This window comes from Lygodium microphyllum, chromosome 16 (assembly GCF_053477565.2).
Source record: "Lygodium microphyllum isolate KBCC chromosome 16, Lygodium_microphyllum_v1.1.10, whole genome shotgun sequence".
NCBI classification, from domain to species: Eukaryota; Viridiplantae; Streptophyta; class Polypodiopsida; order Schizaeales; family Lygodiaceae; genus Lygodium; species Lygodium microphyllum.
In genome coordinates, this window is record NC_141150.1 from 121,700,566 (window position 1) to 121,715,070 (window position 14,505).

Consider the following 14,505-nt stretch of genomic DNA (forward strand, 5'->3'; position numbering starts at 1 on the left):
TTGGTACCACCGGATTCTAGATCTTCCGGTGTATTAACATAGTGCCTGAGACCGAGTTGATTGGAAGCGCAGGAGCTCGCAAAGCCGCGCAATGGAAAGGCATTGGAAGCCCGGATGGGTTGTGCAATGGAAATGCACTAAAAGCCCGGGAAAGGGTTGTGCTGTGGATGAACTCAGACGCCTCGACAGGCCATGCTGGGACGTAGAAACGCCAACGGAGGCAGCGTCGTTAAATAAAAGTGAATGATTGTAATTGAACAATGAATTTAAATCAAAGTAGGGACTGTTTTTGGTAAACAATGTCTTATCTTGTTTGAAACGTTTGAAAGGCTATTTTAACGAACAAAGTATCGTAAATAAAGTAAAGGAACCTGTTTGTATATGTAAAACAGTGTGGTAGTAATTAGGAAACACTGGACCCTTCAAGGAAAGTGGGGAATTGGTAGTCCCGATGACTCCGATGCATGGCCGAGTGGATCCAATAAGTTGGATAGCTTTCCAACAATTCTAGGTCCGTAGGAGACGGTAAGGATGAGAACCCAAATAAAACTTGTTTTAGGGGAAAGGTTAACAACCGTGCCTCACACTTGATGGGGAAAAAGACGTTAACTCTATGAACCAAGTGCAAGGTTTATTTACTGTAATATTGAGGTCGCAGATCTCGATTAACAGTTAGAGGCTTTAAGAGACCGTGTTTCCCCGGTGAGGTAGATAATATACTACGTTGGTTGCTTGTAATCCCTTCGGTATTCCAGTAGGGACGAGGGAGGTCGTCAACCACATACATACTAAAAGTCTATTAGGCTATCAAAGGTTAGTCTTCCCTGAGTTGGGGTCGGCACCTCACAGGTGGTATCAGAGCCGTAGGTGGTTAGACTAGAAGTCTTGGTTTTTGTTCTAAGAGAGTTTTTGTATTTAGAGATTCGTTACTAAGAGTGATTCGAAAATTCTTGGTCAGGATTCGGATGCAACGTATTGCAGGTTTTACATATTTAATGTCATGTTCATAGCTGCTTGTGCATCTTCTGACCTCAGCGTTCGAGAGCAGATGATGAGGATTGTTGAGAGCATATCATGTCCTTTCCCATTTGCGGATCCGTATAGGCACTGGCGTATGTTCTGGGCGATGGGATGGAGTAGAGGGGCAACTTATTACCAAATCGAGGTGGATCGCATTGACCATATCTCATCAGACCTTCGGCGCATGCGATGGGCCGAAGAACTGAAGATCGTCCGCTTGTTCTCATTCATCCCTACTGAAGACCCTGCAACTACAGTGACTATTAATGGCCAAGCAATCCGAAAGAATCGGTGGGTTTATGATCAAGTCATAGCAGTCATTCCCAAGGATCGTGTTGCAGTTTACGGCAGGAGAAGAGCATTCTCAGGGGTAGATTTGGGTTTACCCCTACTTCCCTTAGTTTATCGTATCTTGGATGTAATGGCAGAACCTCCTATTTTTAAGGAAATGGAAGCTTCGAAATGGCATGACTGTAGTGTTAACCCATAGAAAATCTTTATGAGATTGTAATAAAGACAGAGCCGAGAGCCCGTAAAGCTTTGTAATAAGACAATTCATGAAATAAAACTGTCTTGAGTGGAGTTTTAAAGATGTCTCTTAATTGTGTACCTTTAAGTCTTAGAATTGCGTGTTACGTTAAATAAATAGATTTTCACCCTAGTCTGTTGGACTCAGGATGAACCCGCCCCGGCACTTTATACGGAAACCCAGGAGAAGAAGCTCCTGCTTAAGCAGATGCAACCACCCTCCTTCAAGGGTGAAGGCAAGGACATTGAGCGAGACGCGGAAGCATGGATAGAAGCAATGGATGATTACTTCACAGCTGCAGGAAATTCAGCTGCGAACCAATCCATGCTTGGCATGTTTCAACTCACCAATGATGCCAAATTATGGTGGAAACAGCACTATTGGGACCAAGGAGTAACGGAGAATTCTCAGACGTGGAAGCAGAGAGGGTTGTAAAAGAGAGATACTTACCTCCTACTCACCAAGCCATAAAGATGAACGAATTCTTTAGTCTCCGTCAAGGGATAATGACTCTAGAGGAGTACTATTCTAAGTTTGTGACACTGTGACATCACGCACCGTAGATGTCAAGTGAACAATAGATTGCAAGGTTTTGTCAGGGCATGAATGCACCTTTGGATTCCAGACTAGAAGCAATGCAACCTGTATCTTTGCAGGATGCTCTTATTACAGTGAAGCCACTGGCAAAAGAGCAACAGAATTCTGGAGGGTTTAAGAAGATAAATTTTAGTGCACCGACTCAAGTCCACAGGAACAACAACTAGAGGATCAACATGGGACCAATACCCCCACCGAATCCTAGAGTTTATGTAGTTGGGTCAAGGATCCAGGTTCAAGAGAGAGGAAGATGTTGGGAATGTAATGAAGAAGGGCATTATCAGAATAAGTGCCCCAGGCTTGTAAATCAAATTGCAGCAGTCTCTGGAAATGTGTATAAACTAGGTCGAGCCTTACCAATTCGACAAGGAGGATGAGTGGGTGGAAGAGGAAGAGGCCGCAGAAGAGTAGCTGGAGCCCGTGGAAGAGGGCGTGGTCGCGTTGCTCGAATCCAAGAAATTGAAGAGGAATCGACACTGGAGAATGAGGAAAATGGAAGGAACCGTCTTTTTGCGGCTATCGATAATCCAGGAGCGCGGCAACAATACGCAGTAATCCAAGCTCTTGCGAACCGCCAAGGTGAGGAATTTCAGCTTCTCATCGATTGTGGAAGTACCCATTCTTTTCTTTCTCCGAAATGCTTAAGAAGATTGGGTTTGAATTAGTACCAAGTCAAACCAATGACAGTAGACTTAGCAAATGGAAAGGAAGTCGTGTCTCATCATGCAGTGGGAACCCTAGACTTTGCATTAGGGGGGAAATCAACGTCAGCTTATTTCCGAACACTACCCATAGGAGTGTATGATGGAATTTTGGGAATGGATTGGCTTACTGCCGCTCATGCAAGTATCCATTGTGCCTTAGGGAGTTTTTCATTTCGGGATAATGAAGGGCAGGAAACCTTAGTTCAAGGGAAAAATGGGAAATCCAAAGTTCATCTAGTCAAAGCAAACCGTTTGCTTAAAGAAGCAAGGTCAAGGCAGCAAATCTTCGTAGTAAAGATGAATAAAACTGATGATTCAAAATGCAGGAACGAACCTGTATGGCTTCAAGAGTTCTCAGATGTTTTTCCTGAAGATCTTACCGATCTACCACCTTCTCGTGAGATAGATCATGGGATAGAAGTTTTTCCAGGGAGCGAACCAGTTTCAAAAAGGCCGTACAAAATGTCTCTCCCTGAAGCAATTGAATTGAAGGAACAATTACGACAGTTGATTGAACAGGGTTCATTCGACCGAGTAATTCACCATGGGGAGCACCAGTTCTTTTTCAGAAGAAAAAGGATGGAAGTTTTCGTCTCTACATCGATTACCGAGGGTTAAATCAAGTGACAGTCAAGAACAAGTACCCGATTCCCAGAATTGACGAACTACTTGATAGGCTTCACGGAGCAAAGGTCTTTTCAAAGATCGACTTAAGGTCAGGGTATTATCAAATCCGAGTGAAAGAAGAAGATATACCAAAGACATCTTTCAATACGCGTTACGGTCATTACGAGTTTACTGTAATGTCTTTTGGATTGACAAACACACCAGCAACATTTAATTGACTAATGCAGGATATCTTCAGACCATACTTGGACGATTTTGTTCTAGTATTTTTTTATGATATCCTAATCTATTCAAAGACAGAGGAAGATCATGAAGAGCACGTCAGGAAAGTATTACAGCTGCTACGACAACACAAGTTATATGCGAAGAAAAGCAAGTGTACTTTCTTCATGCCTCAGATTGATTATCTCGGATTCATCGTGTCTAAGGAAGGAATTTCAGTTGATCCAGCTAAGGTTAAGGACATTGTTGAATGGCCTCAACCCAAAACCGTGAGTGAAACGAGAGGATTCTTGGGTATCACCAGATGGTATAGAACCTTCATCAAGGATTATGCTCTTATTGTAGCACCGTTGACAAACCTTCTTAAAAAGGAAAACAGGATTGTATTGGAGCCACAGCACCAAGATAGTTTTGATGAGTTAAAAGGATACATCACAACTGCTCCATGCTTAAAGCTGCCAGATTTCTCTAAACCATTTGAAGTGGTCACTGATGCTAGTGGAATTGCCATAGGAGGAGTTCTTGTTCAGGAAGGGAGGCCAGTCGCTTTCACTTCTCGAAAGCTGAAAATTCATGAGAGGAATTATTCAACCCATGATTTAGAACTTTTAGCTATCATTCATGCACTAAAGTTATGGAGACATTCTTGGGCAAAAGTTTCAGCTTGCCACCGATCATAAGAGTTTAAAGTGGATTTTTACGCAACCCACTTTGAATATGCGACAGCGAAGATGGGTAGAAATTCTTCAGGAATTCGACTTTGATATTGTTTATAGAACAGAAAAGGAGAATGTGGTAGCAGATTCTTTAAGCAGGAAGTCGTTTAGTGGAGCAATATCGGTACTTGACAACCCCATCATCAACAAAGTCGAGGAAGCATCCAGAGCAGATCCAGAATACCAGAAGTTCTTAAAGATGGTTATGGAAGGAGGGAGCAATGATAAGGAGAAGAGGTTGATCAAGAATTATGCTTGTGATGATGAATGTCTATACTTTAGACATAGGTTGTGTGTACAAAAGGAACCTTCTTTGAAGAAAGCAATCCTATATGAAGCCCATGATACTCCAACTTCAGGACACCTAGGTTATGCAAAAATGCTAAATGCAGTCAGGAAAAGTTATCATTGGGTAGGATTGAAAGGCGGTGTTTTACGCTACGTGCGACAATGTCTCTCATGCCAAAGGAACAAAGCAGAACGAGTTCTATTCCCCGGAAAGCTTCAGCCTCTAGACATACCTGAAATGAAGTGGGAATTCATCAGCATCATGGACTTTGTCACAGGATTACCCAGTGTACAAGGAGGATTTAATTCAATCATGGTAGTGGTTGATATGCTGACTAAAGTAGCTCACTTTATCCCAGTTAAGGTGACGCACACTGCTTTTGATATCGCCCATCTTTTTCATAAAGGAAATTTTCAGATTACACGGGTTACCAAAGCGGATTATTAGCGATCGAGATGCTAAGTTCACATTGAAGTTCTGGACTTCCTTATTTCACGCTATCGGAACTCAGCTATGCTTTAGTACAACTTACCATCCACAGACAGATGGACAGACAGAGCGGGTCAATCAAGTGATTGAAGATATTTTGAGAGCCTACTGTAATAGAGAAGCTACCAAATGGATCCAATACCTTCCTTTAGTGGAATTGACTTATAATTCGTCACTTCAGTGAAGCATAGGTATGACTCCATTTTGTGCATTATACGGCCAAGAATATCTTTCACTGCTAAATTTTTATGATCCAACCCTGAGAGTAGAAGCTTCAAAGAGAATGATTGAAGACATGTCTGAGCAAACAAGAGCTATCCGCAAGGATATCCAAGCAGCCCGGGGCAGGCAAAAGCAGTACGCTAATGCGAAGAGATTGGATAGATAATTTGCAGAGGGCGATAAAGTTTTCCTTCAAGTACGACCCAAAAGCAGTTCATTATCCCTAGGGAAGTACAAGAAGCTCAGTGCAAGGTATTGTGGACCCTACACTATTACCAAAAGGATAGGATCCCAAGCCTACAAATGGGACCTACCGGCACATCTCAAGGTACATAATGTTTTTCATGTAAGTCTGTTAAAACCTTACATACCGAACCCAAATCATGTACTTGACGATGAGCAGATTGTCATGCCAAGTCAGAATATTCTTGAGTTACAACCTGAAAGAATAGTGGAGACTTGGGAAAGGATTCTTAGGAACCGAATCCTAAGAGAGCATTTGGTACAATGGAAGGACTACCCAACCGAGGATGCGACATGGGAAGATGAAGTTTCACTTCTCAAGGATTACCCTCAGTTCTTTGCAAGATGAGGACATCTCGAGTCCTTATGTTGGGGAGCATGTAATATCCCAACCTGAGGTTGTGCTATTTCGAATCTTTTTCTTACGAGAACTTTAAAGAGAATTGAGTTTTTAAAAGTGCAGAAATTTGGTTTTCTTTTTGTACATTTTTTGAAGGAGTAATTACCGTATTCGCAAAGGAGTCTTGTGCTATATGTGTGTGCGTACTCATTGGTCGAAACGGATTGGAAAACGGACAAAGTATATGCACATTAGACTCAATTCAATTAATGAGGAATTGCTGGGAATAATGCAAAATTGAATGGTGAAAAGGCTTACGGCAAAAACCATGGTTTTGGGCACATGGTTTGGGCATGTGTGGTGCATGAGGCAACCACTGCCAAGTGTCAGGAGCATGTGAGAAGGCGCCTCTTCTAGAGAGATAATGGGCTTAGTTAACTACTCCTAACACCCTCTCACTAAGGCCCTGCACTCCCCTATATAAAGACCCCATCCTTAGCCATTTTTAGAGAGAATTTTAGAGCAAAATTTGAGAGTAAATTTAGGGTTAAGCTTTAGAGAAATTAGGGTTAGGGTTTGTGAGATTAGGGCTTCACATTAGGGAAAACCCTAATTTCCTAATCACTCATTAGATTTAGAGAGAAGTTGATAGCGAAGGAGCAAGGACCATAAGCGCTAAGGTAATCTTGTAATTTTCAAGTTGCATATCCTCTTAATTGCTACAAATTAATGAATTTCAGCATTAGATTAATTTCTTACTCTCTTAATTAAGCTCAATTAGATCTCCATTACTCTCCTTCTCTCTACATTAATCAAAATTCTCTTACGTATCTGTCAGAGAGAGAACTAGGAAGAGAGAAAGAGGAGAGAGAAGACTGCAGAAGAGAGAGAAAGACTGCAGGAAGAGAGAGAAGAAGAGTGACGAGGAGAGAGAAAGACTAGATTTAGAGAGAGAAAGTCAGGAAAGAAGGGGAAGCCATAGAAGCTGTGAGCAAGAAGGGAGAGAAAGATTGCAATTGTATTAATGTGTCAAAAAGATGTGAAAAATTACATCTTCTCTCCTTTTATACCAATGTCAATGTGACATGGCATAATATCAATATTATTAATACTAATTTGTTATTCCCAGCTTCTTACAATCCATCCCTTCCCAAAAGTTTTCGTCCTAAAAAACAAACCTAGAAACAACTAGAAAGAAGATGGATAGAACAGAGTACTACTTTGTTTTACAGCTTTAAAAATGGGAAATGAATGAAAAATGACCACTACATGAGCTGAATTTGAAGAACGAAAGTAAGCCCTAGTTATATACATGATTTAAAATAATTCAGAAGCAAATGGAGCCATAAAGTCTTCAACAAATAATCCCAGAGAAAAGTAGACAGCTTGTTGAGTAAACAATTCCTGTTAGACCAAATCTGCCATAACTTTTTATAGAAGTGTCCAAATGAGATGTACCATATATCAAAATGAAGCTCTTGAAGAGTACTTTAAGCCCATATAGATAGCTTAATTCTGAAGATTAGGTACGATAAAAACTGTTCTAAAACAGCGTGCTGTCCTGAACTAGTCTGCATCACTACTAGCTCCATAAGCAATAGGCTTCAACCACCAATGTCTCCCTCAAGTATGGATACTCATCCAATATAGAATCACGTCTCCAAGAAGCCTCTTCAGATGGTAAACCTCTCCATTTGATCAAATATTCCACAATAGAACGTGATCGAAGCTTCTTTTCACACTAACCTATAACAGCCTCTGGGATGTACTGAACAAGACCATCTTCATCAATGGGTGGCAGCTCATCAACTATATCCACTGGATCACCATAATAGGGCTTGAGCTGACTAACATGGAAGATGTTATGAATCTTTGTGGAAGAGGAAAGCTCTAGTTTGTATGCCAAATTTCCAATTCTCTTAAGGATCTTGTAAGGGCCACAAAACCTGTGGGAAAGCTTATTACTGGATCCATCTTTTAACGTAGAGCACTTGGATTTGGGCACCTTCAACAAAACCAGCTCTCCTTCTTGAAACTCTAAAGGCCTCCTCTTCTCATCAGCATACATCTTCATTTGATCTTGAGCCTTCCTTAGATTTACCTTGCATTGCTGAAGAAGGGTCTGCATTCTTTCCAACTCCTCCTTCCCATGATGATTGATCTTTTCATTAAAGATGACTGTGGGTAAGAGCACCTTGAAACCATATAAAGCCTCAAAGGGTGAAACTCCTATGCTCGCATGAGTGGAATTGTTGTAAGCAAACTCAGCCAGGTGTAACCAAGAATCCCATGAAGTTTGGACATCATAGCAAAAATGGCGAAGATAAGTCTCCAACCATTTATTAACTCTCTCAGTCTGTCCATCAGTTTGGGGATGATAAGCCGTAGATGGAGCCAATTTAGTGCCCATAGATGTAAATACCGCCTGCCAAAAGTTACTCATAAACTTTGAGTCCCTATCATGGACAATCACCTGCGGTAATCCATGTAGTCTAAAAATATGCTCCATAAACTGGTTGGCCACTTGAGAAGCAGTAAACTGAATCTTTGTTGGGATAAAATGAGCTGCTTTGGTGAGTCTGTCAATCACCACATAAATACTATTCCACCCCTTCTTAGTAGTAGGTAAGCCAGTAATGAAATCCATAGTAATATGAGTCCATTTACTCGTAGGAATAGGCAATGGCTGTAACCAACCTCCTGGCTTATGGGTGCTATCCTTATTTTGCTGACAAGGCATACACTTCATAACGAAGTCCTTGACATCTTTCCACAGTCCTTTCCAATAAAAGCTTTTGTTGATCTTGTCATAAGTCTTGAAAACTCCCAAGTGTCCAACTAAAGGTGAATAATGTAACTCCTCCATAATTTTTCGCTTAAAAGAAGAAGTAGAGGGAATAACAATCTTGCCTTTCCACCAAATAAGACCATTTTTAAGCTAGTAATGCAAGTTTTCTTTCATAAGACCTTGCTGTAATTTCTGAAAGATTTGGCTGAATTCCTCTTCTAAAAGATAGGCCTCCTGTAGTTCTTCAATCCAATCATTATGTAATTTTGTCATAGCTGACACTTTGCAGGCCCACATACGAGAAAGAGAATCAACCACTATGTTATCTTTACCCCTTGTATGAGTGATGTCAAAATCATAATTTTGTAATGTAGCTACCCAGTGACGTTTCTTTGGAGTGAGATTTGACTGAGTAAGGAAATACTTGAGGACCCGGTGATCACTATGTACTCTAAATCGACCGCCATATAAGTAATGGTGCCACTTCTTAATTGCATGCAGGATAGCCAACATCTCCTGGTCATAAACATTCATGGCCATCTCCTTATCTGTAAGCTTACGGCTCTCAAATGCAATTACTCCATGCTCCTGAAGCAAAACAGCCCCAATGCCACGGCCACTAGCATCACACTGTATAGTAAACTCTTTGGAGAAATCCGGGTATACTAAGATAGGAGCAGAAGTAAGGAGTTCCTTAAACTGGTTGAAGCTGCTATCTGCAAGCGTCCCAAAAGAAAGCCTCCTTCTTCAACCTGTCAGTCAAAGGAGCTGCAATTGCCGCATAATGCTTTATAAATCGACAATAGAATGAAGATAGTCCAAGGAATCCTCTAAGAGAGGTAGTAGTAGTAGGCGTTGGCCAATCTCTTATACATTGCACCTTCTTTGGATCAGTCTGTATTCCTTTTTCACTGACTATATGTCCCAAGTATTCCACTTCAGTTTTCATGAAAGAGCACTTCTTCTCCTTAGCAAAAAGCCTATGATGTCTCAACACATCAAAAACCCTCCTCATATGTGCCAAGTGATCCTGTAAAGTCTTGCTATTGATCAAAATGTCATCAAAGAACACCAAGACAAACTGAAAGAGGAAAGGTTGCAAGATCTTATTCACATCAGGCTTTGAAAGGTAGCTGGAGCGTTTGTAAGCCCAAATGGGATCACCAAGAAATGATAGAGCCCACAATCAGTCCTAAAAGTAGTCTTGACTTCATCACCCTCTCGTATGCGAATCTAATGATACCCTGATCTCAAATCAATCTTCGTATATAATCGAGCCCCCTTAAGCTCATCAAGAAAATCATTAATCCTGGGTATAGGATACCTATTCTTCACTGTTATCTTATTGAGATCCCTGTAGTCAATGCACATTTTGAAAGATCCATCTTTCTTTTTTACTAACAGGACTGGAGATGTATAAGGTGAAGAACTTGGTTCAATGAATCCCATTTCAAGAAGTTCTTTGATTTGCTTGGCTACTTCCTCTCGTTCACACTTTGATAATCTGTAAGGTGGCTTATTGATTGTCTTTGAATTGGGCTCCAAATCAATGGGGTGATCCACCGCTCTCTTAGAAGGCAATGAAGTAGGTACTTCAAACAAATCTCTATACTTCTCAAGAAGAGCTATCAAGGCTGGATGGTTTGCTGAATTATTGGGCTGATCCTATGTTTCTCTGTTCAAATGTAAAACAAATATTTGTGAGCGCTTCTTATACTCTGTTTTGAGTTGTTGAATGGTGATGAGCTGAAAATCAGATTTACTAGGAATTCCCTGTAAATGGATAAGCTGTCCATTGGAGATAAACTCCATATATAACTGTGAGAAATCCATAGTGACCCTGCCTAATGTCATCAACCAATCACAACCAAGTACAATATCTATGGGCCCCATTTCCAAAGTGATCAAGTTTACTTTGGCTTCAAAATTTTCAGCCAACTGCAAAGAAACTTGTGGGCAGATCTGTGTGCTGATTTCTTCTTCACCATTAGCCACTTGTACTCTAATGGGCTGCTGTAAGTCTATGGGAACACAATTTAACTTGTCCATGATGGACTTATTGACAGAACTATGAGTACCGCCACTGTCTATCAGGATGAACACTGGCTTTCCACATATGCTTCCCTTCATACGAAGTGTATTAGGGCTCTTAGATCCCGTCCAAGCATGCATAGAGATAGAACAATTAGTGGCAGCAAGCGACTCATCACAAGATCCACCAGGGTCAAACGGAACATCTCCATCTTGATCAAAAGGAAAAGAGTCGACTGGATCATAAAAGTACTCCCGTCCAACTTCCTCCTCAAGATCTTCGTTTTCAACATTAATTGCCACTGCATTAGCTTCATCTATGTCATCTTCAAAGTCCTCAAAAACTAGTATACTCTGAAGTTTTGGCTTGACATTTTTGTATACACACTTTGAAGCATGATCAGGTGTATACTTTTCTCCACACTTGAAACATAAGCCCTTTTCCTTCCTTTCCTTGTAAAGATCCATGGGAATAGATTTGGTATTTGTATTAGCTGAAGTAGACTTAGGCTTGTTGTCCCCCTGTTTGAATTCAACCTTTGGACTGTTTGCTGTCCTGAAATTACTTTGAGGCCTAGAAGCATTAAATGGACGATAAGTTGGTACCCGTAAGCTCCCATTAGGCACATGATTGCTACCATAAATGTTACCAACTTGTCCCTGCTTTAAAACAGTCCTTGGCTGTCCATAACTAGGCTGAAATGAAGATTCTTTCCTATACTTTCTTCCATAGCGCTCCGTAAGCTCAATAGCCTTGGAAAAGTGAAGTAGGATTTTGCGCCATAACATCAGCTAACAAAGATGGCTCCAAACCATACATAAACTTGTGAAGCTTAGTCTCATCACTGATGCTTTCCACATACATGATCAAGTTGAGGAATTGGTTTGTATACTCTTTTACACTTAGGCCCCTTTGTTTCAAACCATACCATCTCTGTGCTAACTTCTCTTTCTCAAGAGGCGAAACAAAGACTTCAGCCATAAGTGCCTTGAAAGCTTCCCAATTCTCTACAAGTATATTCTCTTTCTTGATATACCTCAACCAAGTATGGGCAAATCCTTCTAGATACAAGGAAGCAAAGTGAATCTTCATGTCATCAATTTTAGGGTATATATCAAAGTATGACTCCATCTTAGAGGTCCATTCCTCTAAGTCTGATGGTGAAGATGACTGGCCATTAAATTTGGCTAAAACAATTTTATCCTTAAACTCCCTTTCATGAAAGGGTTGTTGTCCCAAAATTGGTTGATCAGGATTACCAAGTACAGAGCCTCCAAATTGAGATTGAAATCTTCCAACAGGTGGCTGAGAATTACTATGTAATCTTCCTGTTGGTAGAGTACCCCTGGAATTTTGAGTATGCAGTCCAAAAGCTTGAGTATTGGCCCCATTTAAACTGCCCAAATAGTCATCATGCCTTTGTGAAGCTTCTCCTACTTCATACTTACTATTTGGAATGCCTCTTCTTTCAATAATCCCATTTCCATGACCATTTTGGTTAGATGACTGAAGTGGGGCTGAAGGGCCACTGTTTGAACAAGCCTTCTCATTAACATCTCTTGATGCCATTTACAACTACATGAATTTAGAGATTTGTGCCATGAGTTGTTCATTGGATTCCACCAACTTATCAATAGAAGCCTTAGTCTGATCAGTAGATAGAACCATTTGCTCCATTCTTGACAAGATGGCTTCATGTCGTTCTCTATGTCTTTGTTCATGGGCACACAAAGTATTATTGAGTATACTGACTTCTCCTTGTTGTTGGAGCTCTTCAAGGTTCTCTTGAAGTGTGCTATCCATCATGGAATCCTTGATTTGCTGAGCATAATCCTCCTGGACTTTATTTTTGTCTTTATGTCCTGCCATATTAGTGCAGTCCTGCAGTACCCCCTGTTAGAAAAACGGCTATAACTTTGGCTAGGAAACTTCGATTTCATAACTTTTTTGTGCGAATCAAAGCTAAGAATGCCCTCTTCGAGATGAGCTATAGCACACTATAACAGGTTTAGGATAGAAAATTCTGTAGCTGGATTTCAGAGTCTAAACTGTCCAGTCCTGCACCCTGTCTAGACTTGTAAGTGCCCTGTTTTGACCCTGTAATGCAAGATAGTAACCCCAAATGGCTACCAAACCACCCTGCAAAAGGGTATATAGGACCTATGGGTATCCTATAGTACCTACACTTGTGCTTCAGTAATAAATGGTGTACCTGTAACCACTTGTAAATACCCTGTAAGTGACTTGTAAATTCCCTGTTTTACCCTGTTTTGGTCCTATATGTACTTGAGTCCTTGGAAAGTCTTCAATCTTCAATTCTCCACTCGTTGTACCTGTGTGAGGGATAAAATGGCATGATAGGCTCCCTACACGGGCTCTGAATCACCGAGAGGTGGGCAAAGTTCCCCCCAGGTCGGTTGGTTGCACCCCTTCAGGATCTTCGATAATGAGGAAGGGTCACCTCTCTTTTGTCCCACTATCTCCCCTGGCATCCACCTTCTTCCTCGGTGGGAATATCAACATGGCAGAGGCTAGTGTTCTAAGCAATCAGCATGATATGCATTTCTGAAATATTCATTCAGCCTTTTATGAGATGCAATTGAATGAGATTTTGAAAAATTGGGATAGGAGAAGGGTCTTACCGATGCAATTCAGTGACTCACTGATTGCTAGTACTTACTCTTTTACAATATTTCAACTTGGGCAAAAGAAATTCAGCCAATCAATCAGATTAGAGTAAACAAATTCATCAATCAATGGATTCAGTCAATAGGATTCAAGTATTATGTTGAAATTTAAGATTGAAGCCTCTAATTTACTGATTGGAACTAATATGCATAAAGCAAGCATTGCATTCATGAATAGATGGATTCAAGCAAAGGTTGGCTGAGAATTTGATGAATAATGTTCAATTCTTTAATCTCTCAATCAAATGGATTAAGCTCAGCAATTGGATTAATGAGAGAGATTAAGAATTGAAGAAGAGTACCTTTGACATGGCTGAAGATGACTTGATCAATCTCATATGCTTGATAGAGACCCCGGTTGTCCAATGTTGGTAAAATAATCCACAAGGCTTGTTTATCCGGTGCTTAAGAACAATCTTGGAGCCTCAAATGCTTGAAATTGAAGCATTAAACCCGTTTTCCCCAAATTTTTGCTCCATAGAAGCTCTTGATCTTCAATCTTTAACCATTTCGTGCTTAATCCTTGCAATTTGTTAAAGAATCCTTGCTGAGATGATTCCACTGGCTAAAAGGATGAAGAATCTTCAAGAAATTGTTAAGAAATGAAAGCTTGGGCTGAAGCTTTCATGGTTACCCATGGACTGTTCATGTAGGGTTTCAAGAGAGTGAAAGAATGAGGAATATAGCCCTATTTTGGAGTAAACACACCAGGAAGTTGAAGAAATCACTGCCAAGGATCATTTAGAAGCACCATAGCTGAAGATTGATTGAGGAGAGATGAAGGACAGGGCTGGAAAAATTAGCGCAAATTTCGGGCTGCTATCCAGTCCACGCGGCAGTTCCTATAGACCATAAAACGGTGCTCCGCCTGTTGCATTTGATGTCTAGAGTGCCATTATGCAGGCCATTGTTGATGGAGAGCAAGGATTAGTGAGTAAAGAAGAGATCTCAGTCAACAAACTCCATGGAAGCTTGGGCAGAGCTTGAAGAAAGAGGAAAG

The 14,505-nt window shown here is 40.8% G+C and overlaps 1 protein-coding gene across 1 annotated transcript; it reads left to right on the forward strand.

The window, feature by feature from the left end:
* Window positions 1-2,826: 2,826 nt before the first annotated feature.
* Window positions 2,827-3,468, forward strand: LOC148023324 (uncharacterized). Its single transcript, XM_087695354.1, has one exon. The coding sequence runs from the start codon at window positions 2,827-2,829 to the stop codon at window positions 3,466-3,468; it is 642 nt and encodes a 213-aa protein (XP_087551480.1).
* Window positions 3,469-14,505: the final 11,037 nt, after the last annotated feature.

Excerpts from the sequence above, each read along its gene's own strand:
- LOC148023324 (XM_087695354.1), top strand. The coding sequence starts at position 2,827 with ATGACAGTAGACTTAGCAAATGGAAAGGAAGTCGTGTCTCATCATGCA.